This window comes from Papio anubis, chromosome 3 (genome assembly GCF_008728515.1).
Source record: "Papio anubis isolate 15944 chromosome 3, Panubis1.0, whole genome shotgun sequence".
In the NCBI taxonomy this organism is placed as follows: domain Eukaryota; kingdom Metazoa; phylum Chordata; class Mammalia; order Primates; family Cercopithecidae; genus Papio; species Papio anubis.
Window position 1 is genome coordinate 37607525 of NC_044978.1, and position 27346 is coordinate 37634870.

Genomic DNA, 27346 nt, shown 5'->3' on the forward strand with positions numbered 1-27346 from the left:
AAACGACAAATAATCTTGAGGGAGAGGAGAGCCAAAGAGATGGTTATTGACAAGTCTCTATTTCCACGATTAGTTCTATGGGATTTTTGAAAGGGCAATGATTAGAGATAAGATGCAGGAAACTGGCCAGTTTCCATTTGTGAAAGGAAGCAAATACCCTTACATGCGTAGGATTTTTATCTCCCTCTAGTGGTGGGGTGGGGCCTTTGCGGCGATAGCCTATTACTGCATAATACTGCTTCATAAACAAAGATGAGCTTCCCTTATAGCGCGTTTTACCCATAAGATTAGGACTTTCATTAAATGTGTTGCTCTCCCTTATGGTGGTTTTCAAAACATTCCCAGTCTTCCATGTGATGGAGTGAATTGCCTTCTAAGATGCCGATTACCAGCGATGAGGTAGCAAGTGTCTCCCTCTCTTTTTAGCTAGAGATACAAGGTTCCATTCTCCTCTGTTGTTCTAACGAAACTGAAGCCATTTTGTGCTCAGAGGCAACTCCCCTGACCACAGTCTGGGCCAGAAAAACCTGAGGAGCTAAATAAGAAAGGGAAAACTAGCTTACCTAGAGTAAAGATGGAAAACATGGAAACTCAGAGGGAAGACTCTAGTAAAGGATCTAGAGAATCATCTGAACCTTAAAGTGCAACAATTAGAGAGAAATTTTGGAACAAGTCTCCACCACTCCCTTCCAGTCCCTGTCATTTTTGTCATTTTCATCCTTGGTCAAATGACCGATACTTCTGGTGTAGCAATTTAGATTAGTGATAGTGGGTGAAAAAGTAGAAAAGATAGAAAAAATAAATGAGGACAATTTTAACAAGAGTAACTAAACTTTCCTTCTTCCATATGGATATGCAATTTAAGAGTATTAAAGGAAAAGATCAAAGGTTACAGCCATTTAATCAATGGATTATTGATCAATAACTGAAAACCTATCAATGTGAAGTATACAAAATACGCAGCTTTTCCCCTTGCCCTGCTCTATACTCAGAATTAGGCATCACTGATGTCTACTTGATTCCTCCTCTTGAATGTCTCCAAGGCAACCAAACTCATATGTTTTCTTTGCAAACCTGTTCCTTTTCTGGTTTCCTTATCTCGGTGGATAACCTCATCAGCCAGTCATGCAAGCCAGAAATCCAGGAGTTACTTGTTCCTCCTAGCCTTCCACCATCATATCCAATCCATCAGAGTCCTTCAATTTTACTTCCCATATCTATCTCAAATAGATCCATTTCTCTTTGCCTCTGCCACCATCCTAATTCATCATCTCTCCTCTAAACAATTACTGCTCCAAAGGGCATCCACTCCATCCTTTGTCAAATGTATTCTCCACACTGCCCTACTTTATTCAACAAATATTTTTGAGGAACCTACTTTGTACTGTAGTGAGTAAGACAGACAAGGAATTTGTGGAAATAGAAGATAAACATCAGGTAGTCAAAAGCACTATGAGGACAATCAAAGCAGGATGATGAAATAGAGAGTGCCTAAATGACTACTCTAGACTGTGTTCAAATACAAAAAATCGGTGGCGGTTTTAACAAGGGGTATTAGTTTTGACGCAGGAAAATGAAGGAAGTCCGCTGGGACGATGGTATCTGCTCCTAGCATACAATGAGGGTGTTTCTGATACTGGTCAATGATAAAAAGGAGGTTAAAATGTACACGAACATTCAATCTAGGGCTGTTTCTCTCTAAATACCTCTGCTTAAACATAGCACTTACTACCTATATGGAAGTATCTTATTTTTGTTAACTTCTGTATGTCTCCCTTCTTTAGAATGTAAGCTCCATTAACATGGGGGCCTTAACTGTCTTGATCTCTGCAGTAACTACAGTGACTAAGAACTGAGCCTGGCATTACGGTAGGCATGCAAATAAGTATTTGTTGCATTAACGTACAAATTGCTGAGCGAAGTAGAAGAGTAGACATAGAATATAATGGAGTAGGTTTGGGGGCTCAGGAAGTCTTTGCTGAGATGTCAAGGTCATTTACTTCCCCTTGCAACGTTAACTGGGTTATAAAATCCCGGCAACGCTTCTTAGCACCAAGCACCAAGTGCTCACACTCAAACTCATACATACACGCTCAGAGCCACAAGCCTCTCCAACTCCCCGCTAGGAGGAGTCACACCTCCCCACCCTGAAACCCTCCCACCCTCTCCTCTATTTCTCCTTCCCTCCCCTCTCTGCCGGGTTCCGGCAGGCTTCGAATCACCACGCTCGCCGGGAGTAGTAGTCTTCCGGTCCGAGCCTATAGCGTTTTTAATACAGTTCCAGAACTACGCTTCCCAGGGAGCCTCGCGGCACAGTGTGACTGAGTCACCTGACCAAGACCCTGGCGTTACAATGGCGGCGCCCATGCTGCGCTGGGTCGGCCGTGGAAGACGTTGGACTTTCGCCCGGGTTGACGGCGGTTCTTGCCACCGAAGAGAGGCTCCGACTGGGTCCACATCCAACCGGATTAGGGGACGGAGCTCAGTGGCTCAGCAGCCCCTCTACACGACCCAGAAGCCGAGGAAAGGGTATTCTGTTTCATACCATTTCTGCCCACCTAACTGTAAGGTGGAACTGCAGGACTGGGGAAAGGATGGCAATTACAGCACAGCTTCTAGACGTTTTGGCTGACGGGAGGGCGTTGAGTTATAACCTGGAGCCCCGAAACCTAAATAAAAGCACAAAACAGGCCCTCTATCAGCTCCGCCCCCATATATAAACCACTATTTTCAAATAGACGTAGTTGGGGAATTCGCAAGTGTAAAATAGCAAGTATTTTCTTGAAGGCTGCACAGACAGAAGAGTGGATTCGGTCATCTTACTAATAGCACTAGCAGTGGGGACGGTGACACGAGAAGCGGGATCATATTTAGCTGATTTTATTTAGCGCTAGTATGGGCCGGCAGTGTTCTAAAGGGAGAAAGGGAGCCTTTACCTACAAGCTCTGGGTAGTGGTGGGTTATTGCCATTAGTCAGAAAACACTAGCTAGCTGTGCAGGCGTTTTATGTTGAATATGTGTGTCTAGACCTAGGAGGACGCAGCCAAAAGAAGAGGTACTCCCTCGGGTTATATAGAGAGTTTTGCTTATTTGGCCAGATATCCCCTGAACAGCTGTTTATGCTTCATTATGTAAGAATTAAATAGTTTCTCTTTAAATACAGAAACATATGGCAAGTTTCTAATATTTTGTTTATTCTTTGAGACTGGTTGGCATTATTTTTACTTTCAGTTGGAGGAACAGAGGGAAATTGTCCTGAAAGAAGTATTCAGTTTTGTATTCTTTTCGTGAATTAGATTGTTTCCCTGTGAATGGAAAGAACATTTTTTCTCTCATGTAATGGAACTGCAAAAATACTTTGAATGATGCTTTACTGCATGCAGAATTTCTAACGAGTTCTTTCTTTAATTCACCTCCCTTGTGGGCTGTGTTTCCAAACTTTAAAAAGAAGGACTTATTCTTACAGTACTTCAGATATAGACCTTTATGTGCTGAAATGATTGAAACAAAACAAAATGATGTAAAATCTGTGTGTGTGTATATATATATATACACACACACACACACACACAATTGCTTGGGAGAAGAGCAGGATAGGAACATACATGGATTTCACAGGGAATAAGCACATTTATAAGGATCTGGAGAGGCCTTTGTACAGACTCAACAGAGTAGGACTGGCCGGATAAGAGAGATTATTATAGCATTTAATAGCTTCTTAGATTTCATAGCAAATAAACATGAACAAAGTAACCTGAAATTAGGTCTCAGGAATTGCAAGTGATATGGGGGACCAAAAATATGCCACATCAGATGGTTTAATATGATGGGGTTTAGCAAAATTTTTTCAAGAGTATCATTTAGTGGTGATTTATTATATCTGTGTCTCTCTGGTTATTATACTTGCAAACCATTTTTGTGAAAGGAATTCAAAACATGGTTGCAAATTTCCTTTTTAAATAAGAAATGTGGAACTATTTATCATTATTTCTCTAGTAGTAGAATCTTGCCATTTATGTTAATTCTAAATAATGTGGGAAAGATCAGCTTTCTTCATTTACTGAGTGATTAATTGATAAGGTACAGTTAATTTGTTAAATGCTGCTTTTCACTGAAGTTAGCCAAGCAGTTGTCACCTGATACCCATTTCTACATTGTTTTAAGACACCAAATTGTTCCTTTCTCTATTGCCTTCGTGTTTATATCATCAGCCTCCTGATGCCATGTTGTAAATGAATTTTAGTTTGCCAATCTCAGTGTAGGCGCTTATTCTAAATTGTTTTTTATTTAGTCACTGATAAAATATGACATTTTTAATGTAAGGATATAACACTGTAATAAGTTTAAAACACATATAGGAAATTAACATTTGTGGTTTAGACTTACAGAAATTCATTCATGGTGACAAACATAATTACATCTTAACCATTATCTCTTTCTTCTTAGTGAACACAAATGGGCTGCTGTGGTAGGTTTGGAAATTCATGCCCAGATTTCCTCCAACTCTAAACTCTTCTCTGGATCTCAAGTTCGCTTTTCAGCACCTCCAAATTCTTTGGTTTCTTTTTTTGATGCATCTCTACCTGGAACTTTGCCGGTAAGATTTTTATTTAATCCTATTTTCATTAGAAAAATGTTTATTTTATATTGAACATGGAAAATTATTTTCTTATTTTAATAATAACACAACTGTTTGGAAATACTTCTTTAGGGAATTTTGGGTGAAGTGGGATGTATTAAATGTTTTCTAAAGACCCATCTCTGTGATGCTGTTTCTAAGTCTAAACATATTCATACACGTATTCATCACTTCACAAACATTTTAGCATGCCTACTAATATCAGATAGTATGCTATGAGCTGGGTCATAAAGATGAGCCTTGCCTTTAAGGAGTTCAAAAATTAGTAGGGGAGATGTGTCTTATAAACAAATAGAGGGCAATGTGATTCCTTCTTTGAAGGTAATATGCAGAGGATAGTTTTGAAACCCAGAAAATGGACAACTAATTTAGTAAATGAAAGGACTATTGTGAGAAATTGAGGTAGGGGTACCTTTGGTTATGGAAGTGTTACTAAAGAGGTGGTGGCCTGGGCTATTTCAGTAGCCCAGTAGAATTTAGGCAGATAAATAAGGGAGGAGGAGGAGTCAACTCAAAGGAAGCAGCATATATCACATGATTTTAGTGTAAGGCCAGTAATGATTGTGGTTGTTGCAAATTAAGAAACACTCAATAATGTAGAAAACAGCCATAATATGCAGTGAGTTAACTATTGTTATTATAACTATTGTAATAACTATTAACCACTCATTTTTACTTGATCCTGTGGAATGACTGGGCCCAGTATACCCATCAGCAAGACTTTTTGCATATATTTTTAGATAATTGATTGGATTTTTAAGAAAAGTATGAGGGGAACAGTGTAAATGTTTTAGCTAATAAATACCATATGGTCTGTCCAGGACCTATAATATCAACTGTGTTTGGGGTTTCCTGCCATCTTTGGAGGAAATGTGTATCCATGGTGGTGACAAAGGTGGGGAGGGGCAGACATTGTCATGGGTGAATTCCATGCTCTCAAACATTTAAATAAGAGTGGAAGCTGGTTGAGGCCGGGCATGGTGGCTCACGCCTGTAATCCCAGCACTTTGGGAGGCTGAGGCGGGCAGATCACAAGGTAAGGAGATCGAGACCATCCTGGCTAACATGGTGAAACCCTGTCTGTAGTAAAACTACAAAAAAATAGCGGGGCATGGTGGTGGGCTCCTGTGGTCCCAGCTACTCAGGAGGCTGAGCCAGGAGAATGGTGTGAACCCGGGAGGCAGAGCTTGCAGTGAGCCGAGGTCACGCCACTGCACTCCAGCCTGGGCGACAGAGTGAGACTCTGTCTCAAAAAACAAACAAACAAAAGACTGGAAGCTGGTTGAACTGAGCACTGGCAGGCTTGCAGAGGCAGAGGTGTACTTTTCTCAGTCACTGACCAAAGTGGAAGATTCTGGGCAGTGCCTCCAGTGTGCCTGCCTCACTCAGCTTTGGTTGTATTGGGGCAGTATCTTGCCTTGGAACTTTTCTCTTACTCGCATTTTCTGTCAGGGAGGACTCCCATCCCTGCAGACCATATCAAAGAACACCTTTGATGTGCTGCTGGGTCCCTTTGGGAGAAGATAGATGTGGAGATGCACCCACTTTTTCTTTCTCTGACTTAGAGATCTATCTACAGAAAGATTTTTTGTTTGTTTGAGAAGGGTGATTTTTTTGGTTATAAATATATGACATATTTTTTGGGCAGAGATTCAGATATAGTAGAAATACAGTAATATTTAGACAAGTAAAATGGAAGGCAAGTTGTCATAACACCTCTACATTTTCCCTCCCAGATTCAAAACATTTTTTTTCCCATGTGGTAGTTACTTATCAAGCGATTAGGCATAAGCTCTGAGTTGCTCCTAGGTTTCTCCAGCTGTGAGTGTGATGGCTATCAAGCCATACTTATTATAGTTCACTTTAGAAACAGATCCATTTGCAGATAAGCATGTTTTCTGTAAATAGACTCTCCAGTTGTACCTAAATTTGGTCAAAAATTAGAACAAATTAGAAAAATTCAAAATAATTAAAATGCCAACATTTTAATTGCTTTGTAAAACTTGTCATGCACCAAAAAAGAAGGTGCTTGTTCACTGGTAAGCATATCAGTAACACAGTAAAGTTGTTTGAGACATTTGAGTGTTGAGAGCTTGGCTTACACTAATTAAATGGCAGACAAAGTCTGGAAATACAGTTTTACATGAGCTAGGATTTGTTTTCCTCTTCAGAGCCTACAATGCTTATGGTTTAAGTAGCCTAAATAGGTTATTCTGTAGACAGCAGATCTACCTCTTGTTCAGAAATGTTTCTGCCTTTAAGGGACCTCTTTTAGTACGTGAGCAACATTATGCCTAAACTCCCAGAATTAAGCATTGTCACTCAAAACGTTTCAAAATCTTTGTATTTACCTCTAAATAGACTTAAAATATACTAAAACCTTTAGACAGTTGTCCTTCCCTAAGCCCTATGGAGATGTATAAAGATGCTCTAATAGCCAGACTCTGCTTAGAACTCCATTTATAACAAACCAATAATTTGAGAATATGTTTGTGCTTCTGAGGATTTTAGTAGAACATTATGTTATTGTTTTGATCAGGTAAACCAAAAATGTAAGTGTGATTCATGATGGTGCTTGAAACTCTTTCTGCCCAGGGCTTATATTGCTCCCTTCTCTCCTGCTTCTTCCCTGTCCTCTACCTGGCTGATTGTGCCTTCTCACATGGCTGTGTTCTGCCACTTAGCCCTGAAATGTTGGTTTCCCATGCCCTATTCTTTGGATTTCAATTCTTCTGTTACCTGTGTTCCCCTGAGTAATCTTTTTACCCTCAAATAAAGCTCCCCTCTCCCTTTTAGGCAAGAAACCTATATCTATTGTGTCCTAGTATACATTTCCATCTGAATGATTCATAAACACCTTAAATTCAGCAGTTACAGTGTTAAGCCTGTTATCTTTTCTCCCCAAAGTTTCACTGCCTCCTGACGAAAGAATAAACCAAAAAGGGAAAATATATATAAGAAGAAGCAAAAATCAGTGGGAAAAGGATAAGTTATTCAACTGATGGTTTTGGAATTGGTTAGCTATTTGGAGAAAAAATATTGCTCATTTCATACATCAAAACAAAGTTCATATATATATAAAATGTAAGTTAAATGTCAAATTAAATCCAAAAACATCTAGGAGAATATTTGTTTGTCCGTGGGTTGGGGAGAAACTTTGTAGGCATAAAAGCAAGAAAAAACAGCTAATTAGGCAAAATTGATGGCAATTTGACTGCTTCATTCACCCAACATATATTTATTGACCTAGTAATTCTTTTAGGAATCTGTCCTTGGAAAATAAACATGTGGGCAAAGACTTATATGCAGAGATATCTATAGCAGATCTATTTTTAAAGGTAGAAAATTGGAAGTAACCACCATTTCTCAGTGATGGGAGAATCATTGAATAAATTATAATACATCAGTATCTCAGTGATGGGAGAATCATTGAATAAATTATAATACATCAGTATAGTGCAACATTATGAAGCCACTGATAATGTTTATAATAGACTTTTAGTGGCACAGGAAAATGCTAAAGATAAAAATTCTAGTGAGATGAATAGAATTTTCATGTAGATTACTTAATCTTCTTTGCATCAGTTTCTTATAAAATGGGAATAATTGACTCATTGGATTTGTGTGAGAATTAAATGAATCAGTACCTTTAAAGCACTTAAGACAGTAATTGCATGTAATAAGTGCTCTTATTAATTAATAGATAATTAACAAGTAATAACAAGCAATTAATTAAAAAGCTCTTAATAATAGGTAAGGTAAATCTTACCTACTAGTATACCCATAATGATTGGTGGCTTTCGTCTTTACAAAGGCTCTCCTGAGTTATTGTGCACAGTTATGTTGCCAGTGAGAGCAAAAGTAAATGCTATACATAACAATTGGTCACTTAACCTTGATTTCACTAGTTAAGTGATCTGCCAACAAAAACTAACCTGGGGTTCTCATCACCTCAGAAATGTATAGAGAATTAAGTAAATAATAAAAACCAATAAAAACTAGTATATTGGATAAAATTGTTTCTGAATTATAAATAATTACTTTGATTGCACAAAAGAAGGCTTATGAGCTTTTTTCCCATCTGTAATTATTTGGAGTGTTTCTGTGGTCCAACATGGTATTGGCACTTGATTTAGTAAAAAATTAGGATTGTTACTTAAAACAATTGTGGTAATGTGTAGTCTTTCTGTAGACATTTCATTCTTCTCTGTCGGTTGTGTCTTCATGTACTCAGCTGGCATATGTTGGATGCCTATGTTATGCTAGCCCTTGTGTAGCTCTAGTGACACAGTTTTGAACTTGGTGGAAGATAGATATGGGTGTTGCCCACATGGAGCATGAGCAAGCAAGCAGGCAGTTGCAGTACCTTCTAATAAACATGTTAGTCATGGAAATACAAGGTGCTTGAGGAGCACATAGGAAGAGTATTCAACACAGATACAAGGAATTGATGAAACTGGCCAAGTAAAAAGTGAATAGAATGTACAAAGACCAGAAGACAAACAACGTGGCTTGCTCTAGAAACTGAAACATTTTCCATGTGTTGTAGCATAGAACTTGAATATGGGCATTGCAAGAGGTGAGGCTAGAGCAGAAAGCATAGCCTGTACCGTATAAGCCCTGATAAGGGGTGTGGATCCCATTTACAAAGAGATAAGAAGACATAAGGAGAGTACAGGGCCAGAAACTCCAAGGAAGTGAGTGTTTTGAGGAGGAGGGAATACAAGAACATTGGATGCTACTGAGAGGTCAAGTAAAGTGAGGACTAGGAAGTGCCCATTGGATTTATTAAGAAGGGTATCTTTTGCAAGAACAGTTTGAGTGTGATGGAAACAGAAGGTAGGTGGCAGTGGATTGAGAAATGTCAGGGCATGGAGGAAGAAGAGAGTGTGGGCAAGTGTTTCAAAAAGTTTTACTATGAAGGACAACAGTGCAGCAAGTGAGAGGAGACATGGAATCAAGAGCAAACATTTATTGGTCATGTCTTTCTTAACATTGGAGAGACTTGGGAATGTTTAAATGCTGATGAGTTATATAGTCTATGATAATATACACTTAAAATGTGTTTAAGAGGATAGATCGCATGTTAAGTATTCTTACTGCAGTAAAACAAAATTTTTTAAAAATGCTGATGAGAAGGAGCCAGTGAAGAAGGGGTGGTGAAAGACAGGAGAGGCTTTTGATTAATATGGCCAACTGAACACATGCATTTTAATCCATCCTCTCTGTAACCCAAAAAAACCCCACTGAAATGATAGTGAAAGAATGCAAATGTGATAAGCCTACAGAAGAATGGGAGAGGAGACAAGAGTGTGTGAGAGAGAGATGGTAGGTGGAGGAGGGCCTCATTTTGCAGAGCAGGATGCACTGTGACCTAAGCGCCTGCAGGAAGGGACTCTAGTGGGACCTGAGATGATGTGTCCTACACAACCTTAAAAACGCTCAGGATGTGGGGGCGTCAAGTATTGTGGAAGGCTGGCTGAGGTGAAAACAAAGGGGTTAGTCAGAGTCTGAGTACAGAGCAGTGAGATCTGAGCTTCTCTACCTGACCCTGGGCAGCTGCCCTACCCCCACCGGAATTTATAGTCTTTGGAGAAATTCAACTCATGACACACTTTCCCTGAGGCCACCAGTCAGAGCGAAAGGCGGTGTCAGACAGCATCTGTAGCGAACTCCAGGACCTGCCTAGTTCTTTTCCTGCCCCAATGTGGGAACTCAGGTGGCCTGGTGTGTCCATCTGTCCTCTTCCCCTCCTCCCGCAAGCAAGAATCTGCAGGAGCTTCTTTGAAGATTGTGTGACCCTAGTGGGAAGAACATGAGATATTGACATGGTGGGAGGTCTCTCAATTTTAAAAAATCTGTCTGGCCACCTGGTTGCTTAAGAGTGAAGACCACTGACAAACAAGCCCCGGGCATTTACATGGGACTTTTAATTGGCATTTTAGTATCTTACTTTAAAATATAGATTGAGAGCCAAAAATCACCAGACACTTGAGGAGATTCTCCAACATGATAGACAAAGCCCAAAATAAAAAAGAAAGCTAAAGGAAATAGGAGGCTGTAAATAATGCACAGGGTAAAAGAATACTTAAAAAATTAATAGCTTTTATAAATGTCCTCAGAGAGATAAGGGAAGGTAGCTGCATCTTTGAAACAGGAACATAATATTACTTTTAAAAAATGAACAAACACGATAAAAACGAGCTCTTAGAAATTAAAGTTATGGTGCCTCTCCTTCCCCTAGGAAAGTTAGAAAATAATGTCAAGAAAATCTTCCAGAAATCAAAACCAATGTGCAGTACATTGGACAATAGAAGAAAAAAATAAGCAAATTAGAGAATCAATCCAGGAAGTTCAGCATCTGATTAATAAGAGACTCGTGAAAAAATAGAAAACAGACTCGAGGAAACTCTCAAACAAAACACATGGATTCACATGGATTAATTTCCCAGAATTGAAGAACATATATCTCTAAATGGAAAGGGCCTGCCAACTACCCAGCATGAGGGATAAAAATAGTCTCACATGAAGGCATGTCAAGAAATTTATTAACACTGGGAATAAAGTTAAAGTCCTAAAGCTTACAGAGAAGAAAAATATAATCAGGTCCACATACAAAGGACTGGGAGTCAGACATCAGACTTCTCAACAGCAGCACTTACACCTGTAAGAGAATGGAACCATGCCTTAAACATTCTTAGGGGAAAAAAATTATAATTCTAACCTAGAATTCTGTACCCAACAGTGTCAATCAGGTATGACAGTAAAAGAATGATATTTTCAGACAGATTCTCAAAAAGTTTGCCTTTCATTATCCCAGGAACCTGCTGGAATAGTAGAGAAGTTTCAGGTTGCCAGCTCTACCATGAGACCTGTTGGAAGAGGAGGAAGGTGGCTCCAGAATAAAGAATTCTAGGAACAAAATGAGAGTAGGGAATTAGCAGGTATATGATTTGTGTGAAAAAAGGTTTCCATACAATTTAGCCTTTAGAGGAATGAGCAATAGATACATAAAAAATGAAGCACATGAAAAAAATGAAGGATTTAGCAAGTCTTTCTAGGAAGAACAAAATGTTCAAGAAAGGAAATATAATCATAGTATTTTATTAGCTTAGGAGAGAAACATTTAAATAATAATAGAAACACCAGCTACCGATTTAATAAAAACTGTGATATAACTTGGATATTGGGAAAGAAAAGAACTAAATTCTTACCTACCATAATTGGAAGTCATGTTCTAAATTGGTAAAGCAAGAAAAAAGTAACCTAAGTATAGGCTGTAGAACATTTTTGGCCACTGATTAGAGGCCTCTTTCTCCTTTTCAGGCCTTAAGCTAGTAGATGGGTTTTATTTTGTTGTGTTTTTCTTTGGCGGTGAAGTGGGATATGGGATTGTTACTGTGTTTTGTTTTGTTTTTTAATTAGGTGATGGGTAAATGATTTGGAGCTCCCAAAAGACAGATTAGTAGTCAAAAGCATTTTTAAAAACAAGATTTATTTTTATTTTATATACAAGATAGCATTAGGTACTAATCAAACATTACCTGTACTGGCATATCAGCCTTCTGCTGGTAAAGTTTTTTTTGGTTTGTTTTTTGTTCTCAAAGTCCAAATAATGAAGCCCGTACCACACCCCTGTTCTCACAACTCTTACCCTTACCCTGGTTTTAGGAGAAATAGACTTACGCACATTCTAGATCCATCCATACTCAAGCTCATGCATGTGATGGGTCTGTCTGCTTCCCTGGGAGAGACGTGACCTACCATCCTTTTTTCTGCCTGACTTTATGGACTTGTATGTTACCCAACTTACCATGGTAGGATTTTTAGGGAGTGGGTATATTTTATTTTTGGATAGAAATATAATTTAGCAGCTGGACACAGTGGCTCATGCATATAATCCCAGCACTTTGGAAGGCTGAGGCGGGTGGATGGCTTGAGCCCAGGAGTTGGAGACCAGCCTGGGCAACATGGTGAAACCCTGTCTCTACAAAAAAAAAAAAAAAAAATACAAAAATTAGCCAGGCGTGGTGGGGTATGCCTGTAGTCTGCTACTTGTGGGGTTGAGGCAGGAGGATCACTTGAGCTTGAGAAGTGTACCACGGCACTCCAGCCTGGGTGACAAAGTGAGACCCTGTTTTAAAAGAAAAGAAAAAATATATAATGTAGCAAGCTTGGGTAAATTCTTGTGATAAAGTAAGATATAAAAATATTGCAAAATGTCTCATATTGTTACTCTCTTACCTTGTAACTTACATCAGTTATCTCTTAGAAATGGAATGGGGTAAGTCTTGGGAGTCCATGTTCTTAAAACAAGTACACTGTGTCATTGTGACAGTTTATCAGGTCTGTCTTTTTTCCAGATTAAGGAAGGATTGTCACATGGCAAATGGCCAGGAGCCTTGGCCAACAGGTGATGGATTTTCCAAAGGTCCCCTGGCACAGGCATATTATTTAAAAATAGGAAAATAAATACCAGACAAGACAGCTCAAAGATCCAAAGGGGGTTGCTGCCAGGGAACAGGACGGGACCTAGGAAGAGGTGGGACAGGGGACTGCTGCTTTTCATGATCAGGTATTTAAAAATACATGTCTGTGATATTTTGTTTAAAAAACTTAAGTTAGGCCGGGCGCGGTGGCTCAAGCCTGTAATCCCGGCACTTTGGGAGGCCGAGACTGGCGGATCACGAGGTCAGGAAATCGAGACCATCCTGGCTAACACGGTGAAACCCCGTCTCTACTAAAAAATACAAAAAACTAGCCGGGTGAGGTGGCGGGCGCCTGTAGTCCCAGCTACTCGGGAGGCTGAGGCAGGAGAATGGTGTAAACCCAGGAGGCGGAGCTTGCAGTGAGCTGAGATCCGGCCACTGCACTCCAGCCTGGGTGACAGAGCGAGACTCCGTCTCAAAAAAAAAAAAAACTTAAGTTAGGTTTAAAGGAATAAAGATAAAGGGGGAGGGAATTATTGATAGAATAAGGTTCCTGAGAAAGCAGACAATGTCTCCGGAGCCACGGAGAAGGAGCCCTCTCCCACTGTAACCCCCGAGGGGAATGTGTGTCCCTCCCTCCGGTGCGAGGAAGTGTTGAGGTTTGGTTGTGAAAGGTTGAGGAAACACCTCTGATGTTTTTCATTTTCTAGCAAATATTGATTCTTACATCTCACTCTGCTTTTGGGCACCGTTTTCTTCCTTTGTTGGTGGCTCTTGCATTCCAGGTCTGTGGGTAATGAACTCTCTTGGTCTGTGTGTGCCTCCAGCTGTTTCTGTTTCCCCCCCACTCTGGAATAATAGTATAGAATTCCAACTTGACATTTATTTCCCCTTGGCACTTGAAGACGTTTTTCCATCGTCCTCCGGCATCTGTGATTGCTGATGAGAAGTCTGCATCCCTTGTCAGTACTCTGTTTTGTTTCTCTGATAGCTTTAGCCAGGGTGTGTCCAGATGTGAATTTGTTTTTATTTATTCTGCTCAGTGTGATTTTTAACTTAAGTACTGTACCCTGGACTATGGAGGTATCTCTATGGAATGAATTCCTGGTGGCCTCTGCCAGGGCCCATTGGGCTTTATTGAATGAACTGGTTTCTATGTTAATTTCTTGGCCCCCTAACTGCCAAACAGCTTAGATAGTGCCAGCATCAAGCTCCACACATCCAAGCCAGGAACAGGGTCAAGGGCTCAGATTTCTCAAGACTCTTTTTCACCTATGGCCTGAGGCAGCTGGCCTCCTCCATAGCAACCCCTCCAGTTGGTGGCAAAAGATTTTCTAAATGGACTAGTATTTTTTGGCTCACAGCTTTATGCAGGAAGCCATACCAGCTCCCTACGACATGGGCTCATGGCCTTGACTTCTGCCCCCAAGGTGCTTTAAATCACTGACATCTGATGTCTCATCAGCCCAGTTAACAATAATAATGGTAGTAAAATCAACTGCCATGTACCAAGTGCTTACCATGTGGCAGGCACTGTTCTGGGTGCTTTATATGTATTCACTTATTTTAACCTCATAACAACCCTACCAGGCAGTTGCTGTCCTTATCACAGTTAGAAAGTGAGTAGAAAATGTGCTGTTCTGTCTCTCCTCATTACCCCTGTTGTCACATGGCTTTAAACTACCTTTACTTCTGTGGCCCCAGGGCATTTTCTTGCTTGCTTTGAGCTTGGCTCTGGGCATGTACACATCTGTGTATTTGTAAATTTATATGTATATATAAATGTATGTGTGTATAAATAGAATACTTCATTTCTTTCTCCTGTCTCCATCTCCCTATTCCCCAGCATGACTGGAGCACACCTGCTGTCTTGACCAACCCCCTCCCCGTTCTGATTAGTGACCCTTATTCTGAATGTTTTTTTAGGATCTTTTTATTTTCTTATTTTCCCTTAGTTTTAGAATTTTGTGGAAGCCCATCATAAATCTTCAGGAGGAAAAGGTCAGCCAGCCCATTTCACTGCTCATAGGCAGGATTACAGCTACACTAAGGACAGCATTCTTTGTTTTTATTAGCAGGGATTCAGCTTCACTCATTATTTTGACCTAGTGAAATCTCTTTACTGTGGTGCAGAGCCTTCCTTAATTGATTAAGGAATTATTCATCTGTAGATCTATAGACAGGATCTTAGGGTGTTTGCTTAAAGTTAGTTATTTCCTATTTAACAATATCATTCCAATTTTTTGACTTGTAATACTTTGTATATGGATGTGAAATGGGAAGAAAAATAAGAAAGAAATTTATTTGTTTGGTAAAATGTCATGCGATTTACAGTTCTGTTTGTTTCATAATTGGCCAAATAATATTTCCAGTAATGGTGAGATTTCAGCAAAGAATCAAGCTTGTTTGAAATGTATGCATGTGCAGACCCATGCTTACACACACACACACACACACACACACACACTCACTTTTTGTGATCAGAAATGCTTGCCCTCTCCTGGTGTTAGTTCCCATGCAGGAGAGAGGGGAGAGGACACCATCGGCTCTGCCGTAGCTGGCTGGTAGGAATGCTCATTGTGGCACAGTAGATAACTCCTGATAATCAGGCTGCACTACATTCGATTAATAAGAAAGGAGGAACTCTGCTCTTGTTTTGCTTGTCTGAAAACTCTTATCTGTATGTAACACAGAACTCCCTAGCAACTGTGAATGCCTCTTGTTTCCAGAACTGGGGAAAAGACCATAAAAGCTGTTTTTCACACATATATGCAAGAACGTTCTCCTCTTTTCTCAGTATCAGCCTGTCTAAAAAAGCATTCAGGGCTTTCCATATCAAAGGTATTTAGAATTGCCCCTGGAAGCTATGGAATGAAAACAGGAATGTTGTTTACCACATTTTACAAAACTTTCTTTTATTCACAAGAGTGCATACTATTATGAGCCAGAATAAGGGGAATGAACAGGGGAAGAAATATGATGTGAATAAATATGATGTGTTGTCTGCCCTCTGGGAACTAACAAACAATGCGAATGCTGTGCTTTCTGCTGGAGATTCCTTCTGGAACATATGTATGCCGATTGCAGCAGAACGGGTCTTGCCTCCCTAAAGAAATGGTGATGTGAATGCTTTTCTGAATGTATTTTGGAATTTATTTTTTAGATTCCTTATGACATTTCATTCAAACTAGGTAAATCTGCAGTATTCTGACTCTGAACATAGAAGATATTGGTGATAACTTTTGTTTTGAAGAACCTACTAGATTTAGAAACACTTGACTAGTCTAGGGAGCATCAGGCTTTCTGGAATGTTTTTCTGACCCTTAATTCTAAACATAATTATAAAAGTTGTTTTTAATTCAAAATGTAGAAATGAAACGGAAATTGAAGATAGCATCATTAGGGAGAAGTCTTTAAATACATACATTTATAATCAGATCTATATTTATCTCTCTCTCCATTCACACGTAGATGATGTTTAGTTATTTAACTAAGAAGACAAAATGTGACCATTTTCTATGAAATTTCTTTCCATTTCAATGATTTGCTTTAATGTAATCTGAAAGATTTATAATTACATTGTATGCTCAGACTTGCTTCTTGCCAGTCACTCTCCAAATCACTTCTATAGTTATCCTCCATGCTTTTGAGAGTGAGGTGTTACAGGGATGAGGTGTTTTGTATAGTGACCCTTATCACCCTAAAAGAGGTATATGTCTGTGAGCTCATACCCACAAATGTGGAAGGTTCCTTTTCAGCTCTCACTCTTGTGATGGTCTAAACCTGCCGTATAACTTCGTTAACTGAATGTCTCCCATGAACTCAGTGACTCATGACGATGATGACTTTCACGTTCAGCAGGCAGCATGATCTCACCTCCCTCCCTGTGGGAAGCATTTGACTCCTTCCCTGCCATGGATCTTTTTCTAACTTTCAGTGGGTTCTTGAAAGCCTCTCTCTTCACAGCCATTTTCACTTCCCCACCTCTCTACCAGTTTTGCATGCAATATTCCCCGCCTGAAACCTAACCAGATTAATAATAATGCTTCCACTCTTTTTATTTTTATTTTTTTTAGAGACTGGGTCTCACCATGTTGCTCAGGCTACTCTTTAACTCCTGGGCTCAAGCAGTCCTCCTGCCTCCGCCTCGCAAGGTGCTGGGATTATAGGCATGAGCCACCATGCCTGGCCTCTACTTTCTATCAATATATATTTGTTTCATACAGTTGACTGAACATCTTTTTATGTTTTATGTATGTTGTTCATAAGGATTTCTGTGTTTTATTATAAGCTTCTAAAAGAGCAGTTCATGTATCTTTCTTGGTCCACTTGACAGTACCTTGCATAGAACATGTGTATAGCACCCCTAATAAATATTTCCCTATATACTTGCATACACTTACATACGCACACATGAGGCATCCATATGAAAGGACTTTCCTGTCTAAAACCCTTTAGCTATTTTTTAAACTTCTTTATGGGTCTGTTGTCCTGGCTGAACATAAGACAACCTTTTCTTGATTACCCAAGCTTATCAACAACATCAGTTATTGCTCAGTGTTGTAATGGTGCCTTCAAGGTCTATTGAGATGTGTAAAGCTTTTTGATCCTACAGTAAATGGCTAAAGATAGCCATTGTTTTGAGGTTTCATAGTACAGTGTTTTTCCCTGCTTTTATAGTTACCTGTTCCTCACCAGGTTTTTAAAGCTGCTGTCAGTATATTTGGCTCTAGGAATCCCTACTTGCTCATTTTTCACTTCTCAATGATTATTTCTGATTAGTTCAGAAAGTCAGAGAATCACATTTGTAAATATAAATAAGAACAAAGCTCTGAGTAGAAACCTCTCCTACAAAATAAAGTACATGGATGCTATGAAAGCTATTTAGCATCACCATGTGACACTAGAATAGGAAGAGGTCCTGAAAATCATTCAGTTCAGTCCTTTTAATTTACAGATGAGAGAACTGCTGTTGGGACTCGTCCGTGGTCACACAGTTTCTTAACATTCCATTCAGATTAGAACCAAAGTTTCTCACTTCCAGTTCAGTGATTGGCTCCCAACCTGTTCCACTATAGTTGGAGCTGCTGGAAGTCAGAGTTATGTAAGTGGCTGTTATTTTACAGATATGTATATATGAGTATACATCCAAAAACATTAATCTCATTAACAGATGTATATGTACTATGTTTATAGATGTATGTCCACATGGTTATACACATACAGAGGCATTGACTACACAGCACTGATGCTGTGTTGATGGTTGTATGCACCATGTATTATGATGCCCTCTAGGTATGAGATCTAAACCTAGGGAGGGAGCAAAGACGAGAGTGCTGAGTCAGAAGAAGAAATGGATAAAGGAAATCTCACCTAATTAGCCTCCAATTCAGGGCTCTGTGCATCAGATTTCCCCAGACTCACCATGAAGAAAGCAGGCCTGGCTATGGGCAGCTCTTAGCTGAACATATCACCATGCAAATAGTGGTCACAGGAAAATTCTTTTAGGATCTTTTCTCCAGGCTTCATTCTGGCCAGTTTTCTCTACACTGGCTTCTAGTTCACTAATTTTTTTTATAGTAGTCGCTCTTTTACATATCCATTGAGGTTTTTAGTTCACTAGATCTTTCAATTACAGAAATTCTGTTTTTCTCTTTTAAATCTCTCTAATCTTTTGAAAATATCTTGTTCCTTTTTCATGTATTCAGTTATTTATTTCTTTCATAATTTTACAGCTACTTATTTTACAGTCTGTGTTCAGTAATTCCATTACCTGAAGTTCTTGGGTGATCTTGTTATGCTTTTTGCTTGACTGCTGATTCTGGCTGGAAGTAGATGATTTTCTGGTATATTTTGTAATTTTTTTATTATGAAGTCATATCTGACAGGGCTTTATTAGTGGTATCTTGTTGAGAGTCCATCTCTTTAAAGCACTTTTGCATTGGCTTTTGCCTGATGCTCCAGGCTAAGTGAGGGCCATTTTCCATATTTACCTCTTAGCTTGGGGGCTTCTGGACCACAGTGTTAGTACATCTGACCCCAGGCCTGTCTGAGAGCAGACTATCAGTTCTTAGGGCAGGCTCCTGTACCCCCGTCCCACTGCCACCCACCAAAATCTAAAATCTGGGCTGAAACTTTACTAAGGTTGAAACCTTATAGAAGGGAGGGGATGAAACAGGCTGTGAATATGGGTGACTCAGAATGGGGCAGAGAAGGCACCTTTAACTTCTCTCTGGCCCCCTTGCCCTGTCCCATTAAGATATCCCTCCCTTCCCATTGTAATTCTTCTGTGTCGTGTGTGTATTGCAGTTCACACTAGTTAGGGCCAAGATTGGTGTACATCCCAGTACCTCTTACCTGCCCTCTCATCACAAACACAGATCAGGTGACTGAGCTCTTTCCAAATTCCTGCTAGATGTACAAGGATGCACTCTCTCACCTATTGCCTTTAAAGATGATCGGTTTCCCAAAAAAAGCTTCATCCTTAAAAAAATGATTCTCCCTTAGCCTTTGTGTAGAAATGATGATGTCATCTCATTCCTCTTAAGGAACAACAAAAAGCAATATGATGGAGTTGACAGGAGCAGCTGGCTCTAGTGGGAGAAATCAGTGAGGAAATTGAGAGTTCACTTTCCTCTCCACCCCAGCCTTGGCGAACATGAGGGACCTTGTCTGGCCTCCCCCTGGGTGAATCTTCTGGGTCTGCAGAGCATCTCCCTGACTCAACATTGTTTCTCAGGAACTTGGTGCTCCTTTCCTAGTAATGCTCCTTTCCTTTCCTTTTACTAGATTTCCTGGTAATCCCAAGTAATGAGCAGCTTGCTCATCTCCCAACAGATTCATTCCCGAGCAAGAAACTGCCAGTATTGTTTGGGAAAGGCTTTTCTCCCATTTCCACATCCTTTTATTGGTTTGTTTTCCCTCAGAAATATGCACGTGGATGAGATATTGAGCAAAATAATAAGCCCTTATTAGAGAAGATAGTGTTTACTTAGAATTATTAACTGTTCAGAATGAATTTTGTACACTACTGCAACCAAAAATCTGTATTACAATAGTACTGTCTTATCTGTAGTTTCACTTTCTGTAGTTTCAATTACCCTCAATAGAGGAGAATAAGATATTTTGAGAGAGACCACATTCATATAACTGTGATTACAGTATATTTTCTTTTTCTTTTTTTTACTGTTTATCTCTTGCTGTGCATAATTTATAAATTAAACTTTTATCATACATACCTATAGATAGGAAAAAAAATAGTCTATGTCAGACTTGGTACCATCTGAGGTCTCAGGCGTCCCCCAGGGATCTTGGAACCTATCCCTCATGGATAAGGGGGCACTCCTGTACTGGAAAGAGAGGTAGGAATGTGCAGAAAATAAAGTGAACACATTACCAAAGATGCCTGGGAGTACAAAAGCTTAGGAGTCTTTTGGTGATATAAATATGTAGTAGTCCAAAAAAAAACCTAACAGTGTTCTGTGACACTATTTTTGTCTCTGCCATTCGAGTAGCTCATACAGGCTTTGTTCTGGTGATTTATACTAGAAGCCTATAATAAAAACGCAGCCTGAAATCATGCAGCTGGGTACCCTTCATTTTTCTTCCATGGACAGTTCCCGAACTTAACAAATTACAGCAGGCCTGGCAAAGCTCTTCCTTCAAAGGAAATACATGCCTGGCCATGGCAGCTGCCCTGTTGGGTTTCTTCTGCTTTCTGGCATCATTGGTGATGCTGTGGGGATTGCTAGATGGTTTTTATGAGTACATCATGACTACATAATGACATTTTGGTAACAACAGACTGCATATATGACGGTGGTCCCATAAAATTACAGTGGAGCTGAAAAATTCCTATGGCCCAGTGATGTCATAGCCATCTTGTCATCATGGCATAAAACATGACGATATGTTTAGATGCACAAATGCTTACTGTTGTGTTACGGTTGCCTACAGTATTCAGTACATAACATGCTGTACAGGTTTGTAGCCTAGGAGCAATAGGCTATATCCTGTAGCCTAGGTGCGTAGTGGGCTATCCCATCCAGGTTTGTATGAGCACACTTTTATGATGTTCATACAACAGCAAGGTCTCCTAACAAGGCATTTCTTAGAACATATCTCCATTGGTAAGTGATGCACGACTGTACTAGAAAAGAATTTCTAGGAAGATACTGTGTCTTTTTAGTGGGTCAATAAAAATAATACTCCCTTCCCGTCTTGAGTCAGAACCAACTGAGAAATCAGCACAGAAGTCAGACAGACGGAAATGAACATACCAGCTTTATTACAGATAATAGCTTGATTGAAAAATGCAACATGATGTTTAGCCACATGCTTTTTAGTACTTGCTGCCTCTGTTGAACTCAGGTCTCCAAAACTGCAGGCTTTTCACTTGTAGAGGACGAACTTGCTTCTGCAGAAAGCTTATCACGTGGCCAGAATAGAGCCTACTGTCTCATCATTGTGGGCGTGTTGATTAGAAAGAACTCATTTAGGCTTGTCCTGATCATTGATACTGCAAGCTTCTATAGGAATGCTCAGCCACGGGGCCAACCCACTCATATGTGGTTCCATTTCCCAAAGTCACTTGTCAGAAAAGTCACTCTTTTGGGGACAAGAGAATATGGAGTAGAAAGCAAAGTCCTGTCACATAGAAACCTAGGGGCAGGCGAATGACTGTTGCCCAAATTCTGCCCTCAAAAGCATGAAGCCAGTGTCACATCATGTCTGGGAGTAGATGTGAGAAGCTCTTTTTGGATGAGTCTTACGGAATTCTTTGTTTATACTGCAAGTTTAGACGCACTTGTCATCTGAGGTCATTGACTTGGCCTTTCTTACTTGGCCATATTTATGTGTGTTTTCGGCTTCACGTGTAATATTGTGGGGAGAGTTAGCTATTTTCTACACTGCAGCATCTTGGGGAGTTTTTTTTCTCAGCTCTTTTAAAAATCTTGGCAAAGTTAGGAAGTGATTTTGCCATTGGCATACCAGAGATGACAAACGTGGGCTTGGTGATTCTGGCATGGGTAGGTCATCAGGCTGGGCTCCTCTGAAGAGCATTTTGTTCATCGTGGCAGAGGGTTCTTGCTAGTGAGCCTTTGTGTTCCCCAGCCTTTCACCGCTGGGTGCGTCATTATAATAAGGACTGGAGCTGGGGCAGGGAGAATAACTGGAAATCAAAATACATTAGTGCTCCCGGGAGCCTTAAAATAATTCTGTTCTAAATTTTGATGCACGAATCTCCTTTTACAAGTATAGAAGCAAGAAGCGTAATCAATCAAGGGTCTTTGTCATGCTTTGCAGCTTTCTTAGGAAATGCAGACAGGCAATATGTGATTACCAATAGCGTTTTGAATTTTCAGTGATATTTGCCAACCCATAAGCCATCCCAATGAGCAAGGTCAGGGGCTCCAACCCCAGTTGATAGGAGAGGAAACTGATGGCCTTACTGACTTATCCAAGGACACAAAGAAGTCAGGAACCCAGCTAAAAATAGAAGTGAGAATTGCCTGGTCCCCATTCTTAGTATAAGCACCAGATTACATTCCCTTCTGCAATACTTGCTAATTGTTCATTTCCGACAAAACATAGCAGGAAGTTTTCCTTTATAGCTGGTTGTAACATTTAAGATGCCTGTAGTCACTCATAACCTCTGTTTACTTATCACAGCCAGATAGCTATCTTATTTACCTTATATTTGATTCTTTTTCACTTTTACATCTGTGCAGAGAAGTTAATATATGTGAAAGCACTTCATAGATTCTCAAATGGCATGTAAATTTTATTTGGTATTATTATAATACTTGTATTAGTCATTTTTACACTGCTGATAAAGACATACCTGAGATTGGGCAATTTACAAAAGAAAGAGGTTTATTGGACTTACAGTTCCACCTGGCTGGGGAGGCCTCACAATCATGGTGGAAGGTGAAAGGCATGTCTCACATGGCAGCAGACAAGAGAAGACAGCTTGTGCAAGGAAATTCCCATCTTTAAAACCATCAGATCTCCTGAGACTTATTCATTATCACGAGACCGGCACAGGAAAGACCTGCCCCCATGATTCAGTTACCTCCAAGCAGGTCCCTCCCACAACATGTGGGAATTCAAGATGAGATTTGGGTGGGGACACAGCCAAACCATATCATTCCACCCCTGGCCCCTCCCAAATGTCATGTCCTCACATTTCAAAAACAACCATGCCTTCCCAACAATCCTTCAAAGTCTTAACTTATTTCAGCATTAACTCAAAAGTCCACAGTCCCAAGTCTCATCTGAGACAAGGCAAGTCCCTTCCACCTATGGCCTGTAAAATCAAAAGCAAGCTAGTTACTTCGTAGATACAACGGGGGTACGGCATTGGATAAATACAGCCATTCCAAATGGGAGAAATTGGCCAAAACAAAGGGGCTGCAAGTCCCATGCAAGTCCAAAATCCAGCACGGCAGTTAAATTTTAAAGCTCCAAAATGATCTCCTTTGACTCCACTTCTCACATCCAGGTCATGCTGGCTGATGCAAAAGGTGGGTTCCCATGGTCTTGGGCAGCTCCACCCCTGTTGCTTTGCAGGGTACAGTCTCCTTCCTGATTGCTTTCACGGGCTGACATTGAGTATCTGTGGCTTTTCCAGGCCCACAGTGCAGACTGTCAGTGGATCTGCCTTTCTGGGGTCTGGAGGAAGGTGGCCCTCTTCTCACAGCGTGGTACCTCAGTAGGGACTCTGTCTGGGGGTTCTGGGGGCTCTGACTCCACATTTCCCTTCTGCACTGCCCAGCAGCAGAGGTTTTCCATTTGGACCCCCCAACCCGCCGGCAGCAGACTTGCCTGGGCATCCAGGTGTTTCCATACATCTTCTGAAATCTCAGTGGAGGTTCCCAAACCTCAATTCTTGACTTATGTGCACCCACAGGGTCAATACCACGTGGAGCTGCCAAGGCTTGGCAGCTTTCACCTTTTGAAACAACAGTCGAAGCTGTACCTTTGCCCCTTTTAGTCATGCTGGAGTGGCTGGGATGCAGGGCACCAAGTCCCTAGACTGCACACAAGCAGGGGCACCCTGGGCCTGGCCCACAAAACCATTTTCTCCTAGGCCTCCAGGCTTGTGATGGGAGGGGCTACTGTGAAGACCTCTGATATGCCCTGGAGACATTTTCCCCCTGTCTTGGGGATTAACATTCTGCTTCTCATTACTTATGCAGATTTCTGCAGCCAGCTTTAATTTTTCCTCAGAAAATGGGTTTTTCTTTTCTATCACGTTGTCAGGCTGCAAATTTTCCAAACTTTATGCTCTGCTTCTTTTATAAAACTGAGTGCCTTTAACAGCACCCAAGTCACCTCTTGAATGCTTTGCCGCTTAGAAATTTCTTCTGTCAGATACCCTAAATCATCTCTCTCAAGTTCAAAGTTCCACAGATCTCCAGGGCAGGAGCAAAATGCCACCAATCTCTTTGCTAAAACATAACAAGAATCATCTTTGCTTTGGTTCCCAACAAGTTCCTCATCTCCATTTGAGACCACCTCAGCCTGGACCTTATTGTCCATATCACTATCAGGCTTTTGGTCAGAGTCATTCAACAAGTCTCTAAGAAGTTGCAAACTTTCTCACATTTTCCTGTCTTCTTCTGAGCCCTCCAAACTCTTCCAGCCTCTGCCTGGTACCCAGATCCAAAGTCACTTCCACATTTTCAGGTATCTTTTCAGCAACACCCCACTCCTTGTACCAGTTTACTCTATTAGTCCGTTTTTACACTGCTGATAAAGACATACCTGAGACTGGGCAATTTACAAAAGAAAGAGGTTTATTGCACTTACAGTTCCACCTGGCTGGGGAGGCCTCACAATCATGGCAGAAGGTGAAAGGCATGCCTCACATGGCGGCAGACAAGAGAAGAGAGCTTGGGCAAGGAAATTTCCAGTTTTAAAACCATCAGATCTCGTGAGACTTACTCTCTATCACAAGAGCAGTGCAGGAAGGACCTGCCCCCATGATTCAGTTGCCTCCCACTGGGTCCCTCCCACAACATGTGAGAATTCAAGATGAGATTTGGGTGGGGAACAGCCAAACCATATCAGTACTCATGTTTTTAACTTTGCATCATTAAAATGTCAGCACAGATATTTCCCCTTCATAGTAGCCAATAGAGTTGGGCTGGGAGTGGCAGTGGTAAACACTTACCTCATACTATCCTGACATAACTTAGGATGGCGTGTATTCACAACAGTATGAGTAACAATAAATGAGAAGTTTTCAGTCACAGATGTCTTTCAGAGAAGCACAAATTGATAAATATACATGTACACTTACATAGGCAACAGAATGGAAGCACTGATAGAAAATAAGACACACATACAACTTTGGGAGAAGCTAAAAGTATTTTCAGCTAGAAAAGATATAATTGGGGAAAATTATTTTCCTACCAGTTGAAAGAACAAATCTTCCTTTCATACTCTTGATTGTGCATGTATATGGTGTCTATTTGCAGGGTTTGTATACTTTTCTATAGATACTGTGGAATTCTCTTAACAGATTTTGGTTGCACCATACTTGATTACATACACAAGGGCCTTAGTATATCCCATAGCTTAATTGAATCTATGGCATAGAAAAGTTTAAGTAGATAGCTTTAATATGTAATGTTTCCTTTCTAGAGCTGATTTTCAGCAGCAGTGAATGGAAGTGGCAGAATGTGGGGTTTACAAGTCAGCATTAGTTTCTTTTTTTTTTCCCCATTAGTTATTGGGGTACAAGTGGTATTTGGTTCCATGAATAAGTTCTTCAGTGGTGATTTGTGAGATCCTGGTGCACCCATCACCCAACCAGTATACACTGCACCATATATGTTGTCTTTTATCCCTTACCCCCCTCCCACTCTTCCCCCCGAGTCCCCAAAGTCCATTGTATCATTGTTATGCCTTTGCGTCCTTATAGCTTAGCTCCCATATATCAGTGAGAACATATGATGCTTGGTTTTCCATTCCTGAGTTACTTAGAATAATAGTCTCCGGTCCCATCTAGGTCATTGCAAATGCTGTAAATTTTTTTTCTTTTTATGGCTGAGTAGTATTCCATCATATATATATACACACACACACACACACACACACACACACACACACACACATACATACATACATACCACAGTTTCTTTACTTGTTGATTGATGGGCATTTGGGTTGGTTCCAAGATTTTGCAGTTGTAAATTGTGCTGCTGTGAACATGCATGTGCAAGTATCTTTTTTTCGAATAATGACTTCTTTATTTCTGGGTAGATACCCAGTAGTAGTATTGCTGGATCAAATGGTAGTTCTACTTTTAGTTCTTTAAGGACGCTCCATACTGTTTTCCGTACTGGCTGTACTAGTTTACATTGCCACCGGCAGTGTAGAAGTGTTCCCTGATTGCTGCATCCAGGCCAACATATACTGTTTTTTGATTTTTTGATTGTGGCCATTCTTGCAGGAGTAAGGTGGTATCGTATTGTGGTTTTGATTTGCATTTCCCTGATCATTAGTGATGTTGAGCATTTTTTCATATGTTTATTGGCCATTTGTATATCTTCTTTTGAGAATTGTCTATTCATGTCCTTAGCCCACTTTTTGATGGGATTTTTTTTTCTTACTGATTTGTTTGAGTTTGTTATAGATGCTAGTTATTAGTCCTTTGTCAGATGTTTAGATTTTGAAGGTTTTCTCCCACTCTGTGGGTTTTCTGTTTATTCTGCTGACTGTTCCTTTTGCCATGCAAAAGTTCTTTAGTTTAATTAGGTCCTAGCTATTTATCGTTGCTTTTATTGCTTTTGCTTTTGGGTTTTTGGTCATGCAATCCTTGCCTAAGCTAATGTCTAGAAGGGTTTTTCAAATGTTATCTTCTAGAATTTTTATACTTTCAGGTCTTAGGTTTAAGTCCTTAATCCGTCTTGAGTTGATTTTTGTATAAGGTGAGAGATGAGAATCCAGTGTGATTCTGCTACATGTGGCTAACCAGTTATCCAGCACCATTTGTTGAAAAGGGTGTCCTTTCCCCACTTTATGTTTTTGTTTGCTTTGTTGAAGATCAGTTGACTATAAGTATTAGGGTTTATTTCTGGGTTCTCTATTCTGTTCCATTAGTCTATGCCTATTTTTATACCAGTACCGTGCTGTTTTGGTGACTGTGGCCTTATAGTATAGTTTGAAATCAGGTAGTGTGGTGCCTCCAGATTTGTTCCTTTTGCTTAGTCTTGCTTTGTTTATGTGGGCTCTTTTTTGATTCCATATGAATTTTTCTAACTCTGTG

At 40.2% G+C, this 27346-nt stretch overlaps 1 protein-coding gene across 1 annotated transcript in view; it reads left to right on the forward strand.

The window, feature by feature from the left end:
* Window positions 1–2314: 2314 nt before the first annotated feature.
* The window catches only part of GATB (glutamyl-tRNA amidotransferase subunit B), an 85790-nt gene continuing 60758 nt past the window's right edge, over window positions 2315–27346 (forward strand). The window contains exons 1-2 of the mRNA XM_031664230.1: window positions 2315–2529; window positions 4447–4597. Coding sequence (XP_031520090.1) covers window positions 2354–2529; window positions 4447–4597 — 327 coding nt within the window. The 5' untranslated portion in view covers window positions 2315–2353. The remainder of the gene's footprint in view (window positions 2530–4446; window positions 4598–27346) is intronic.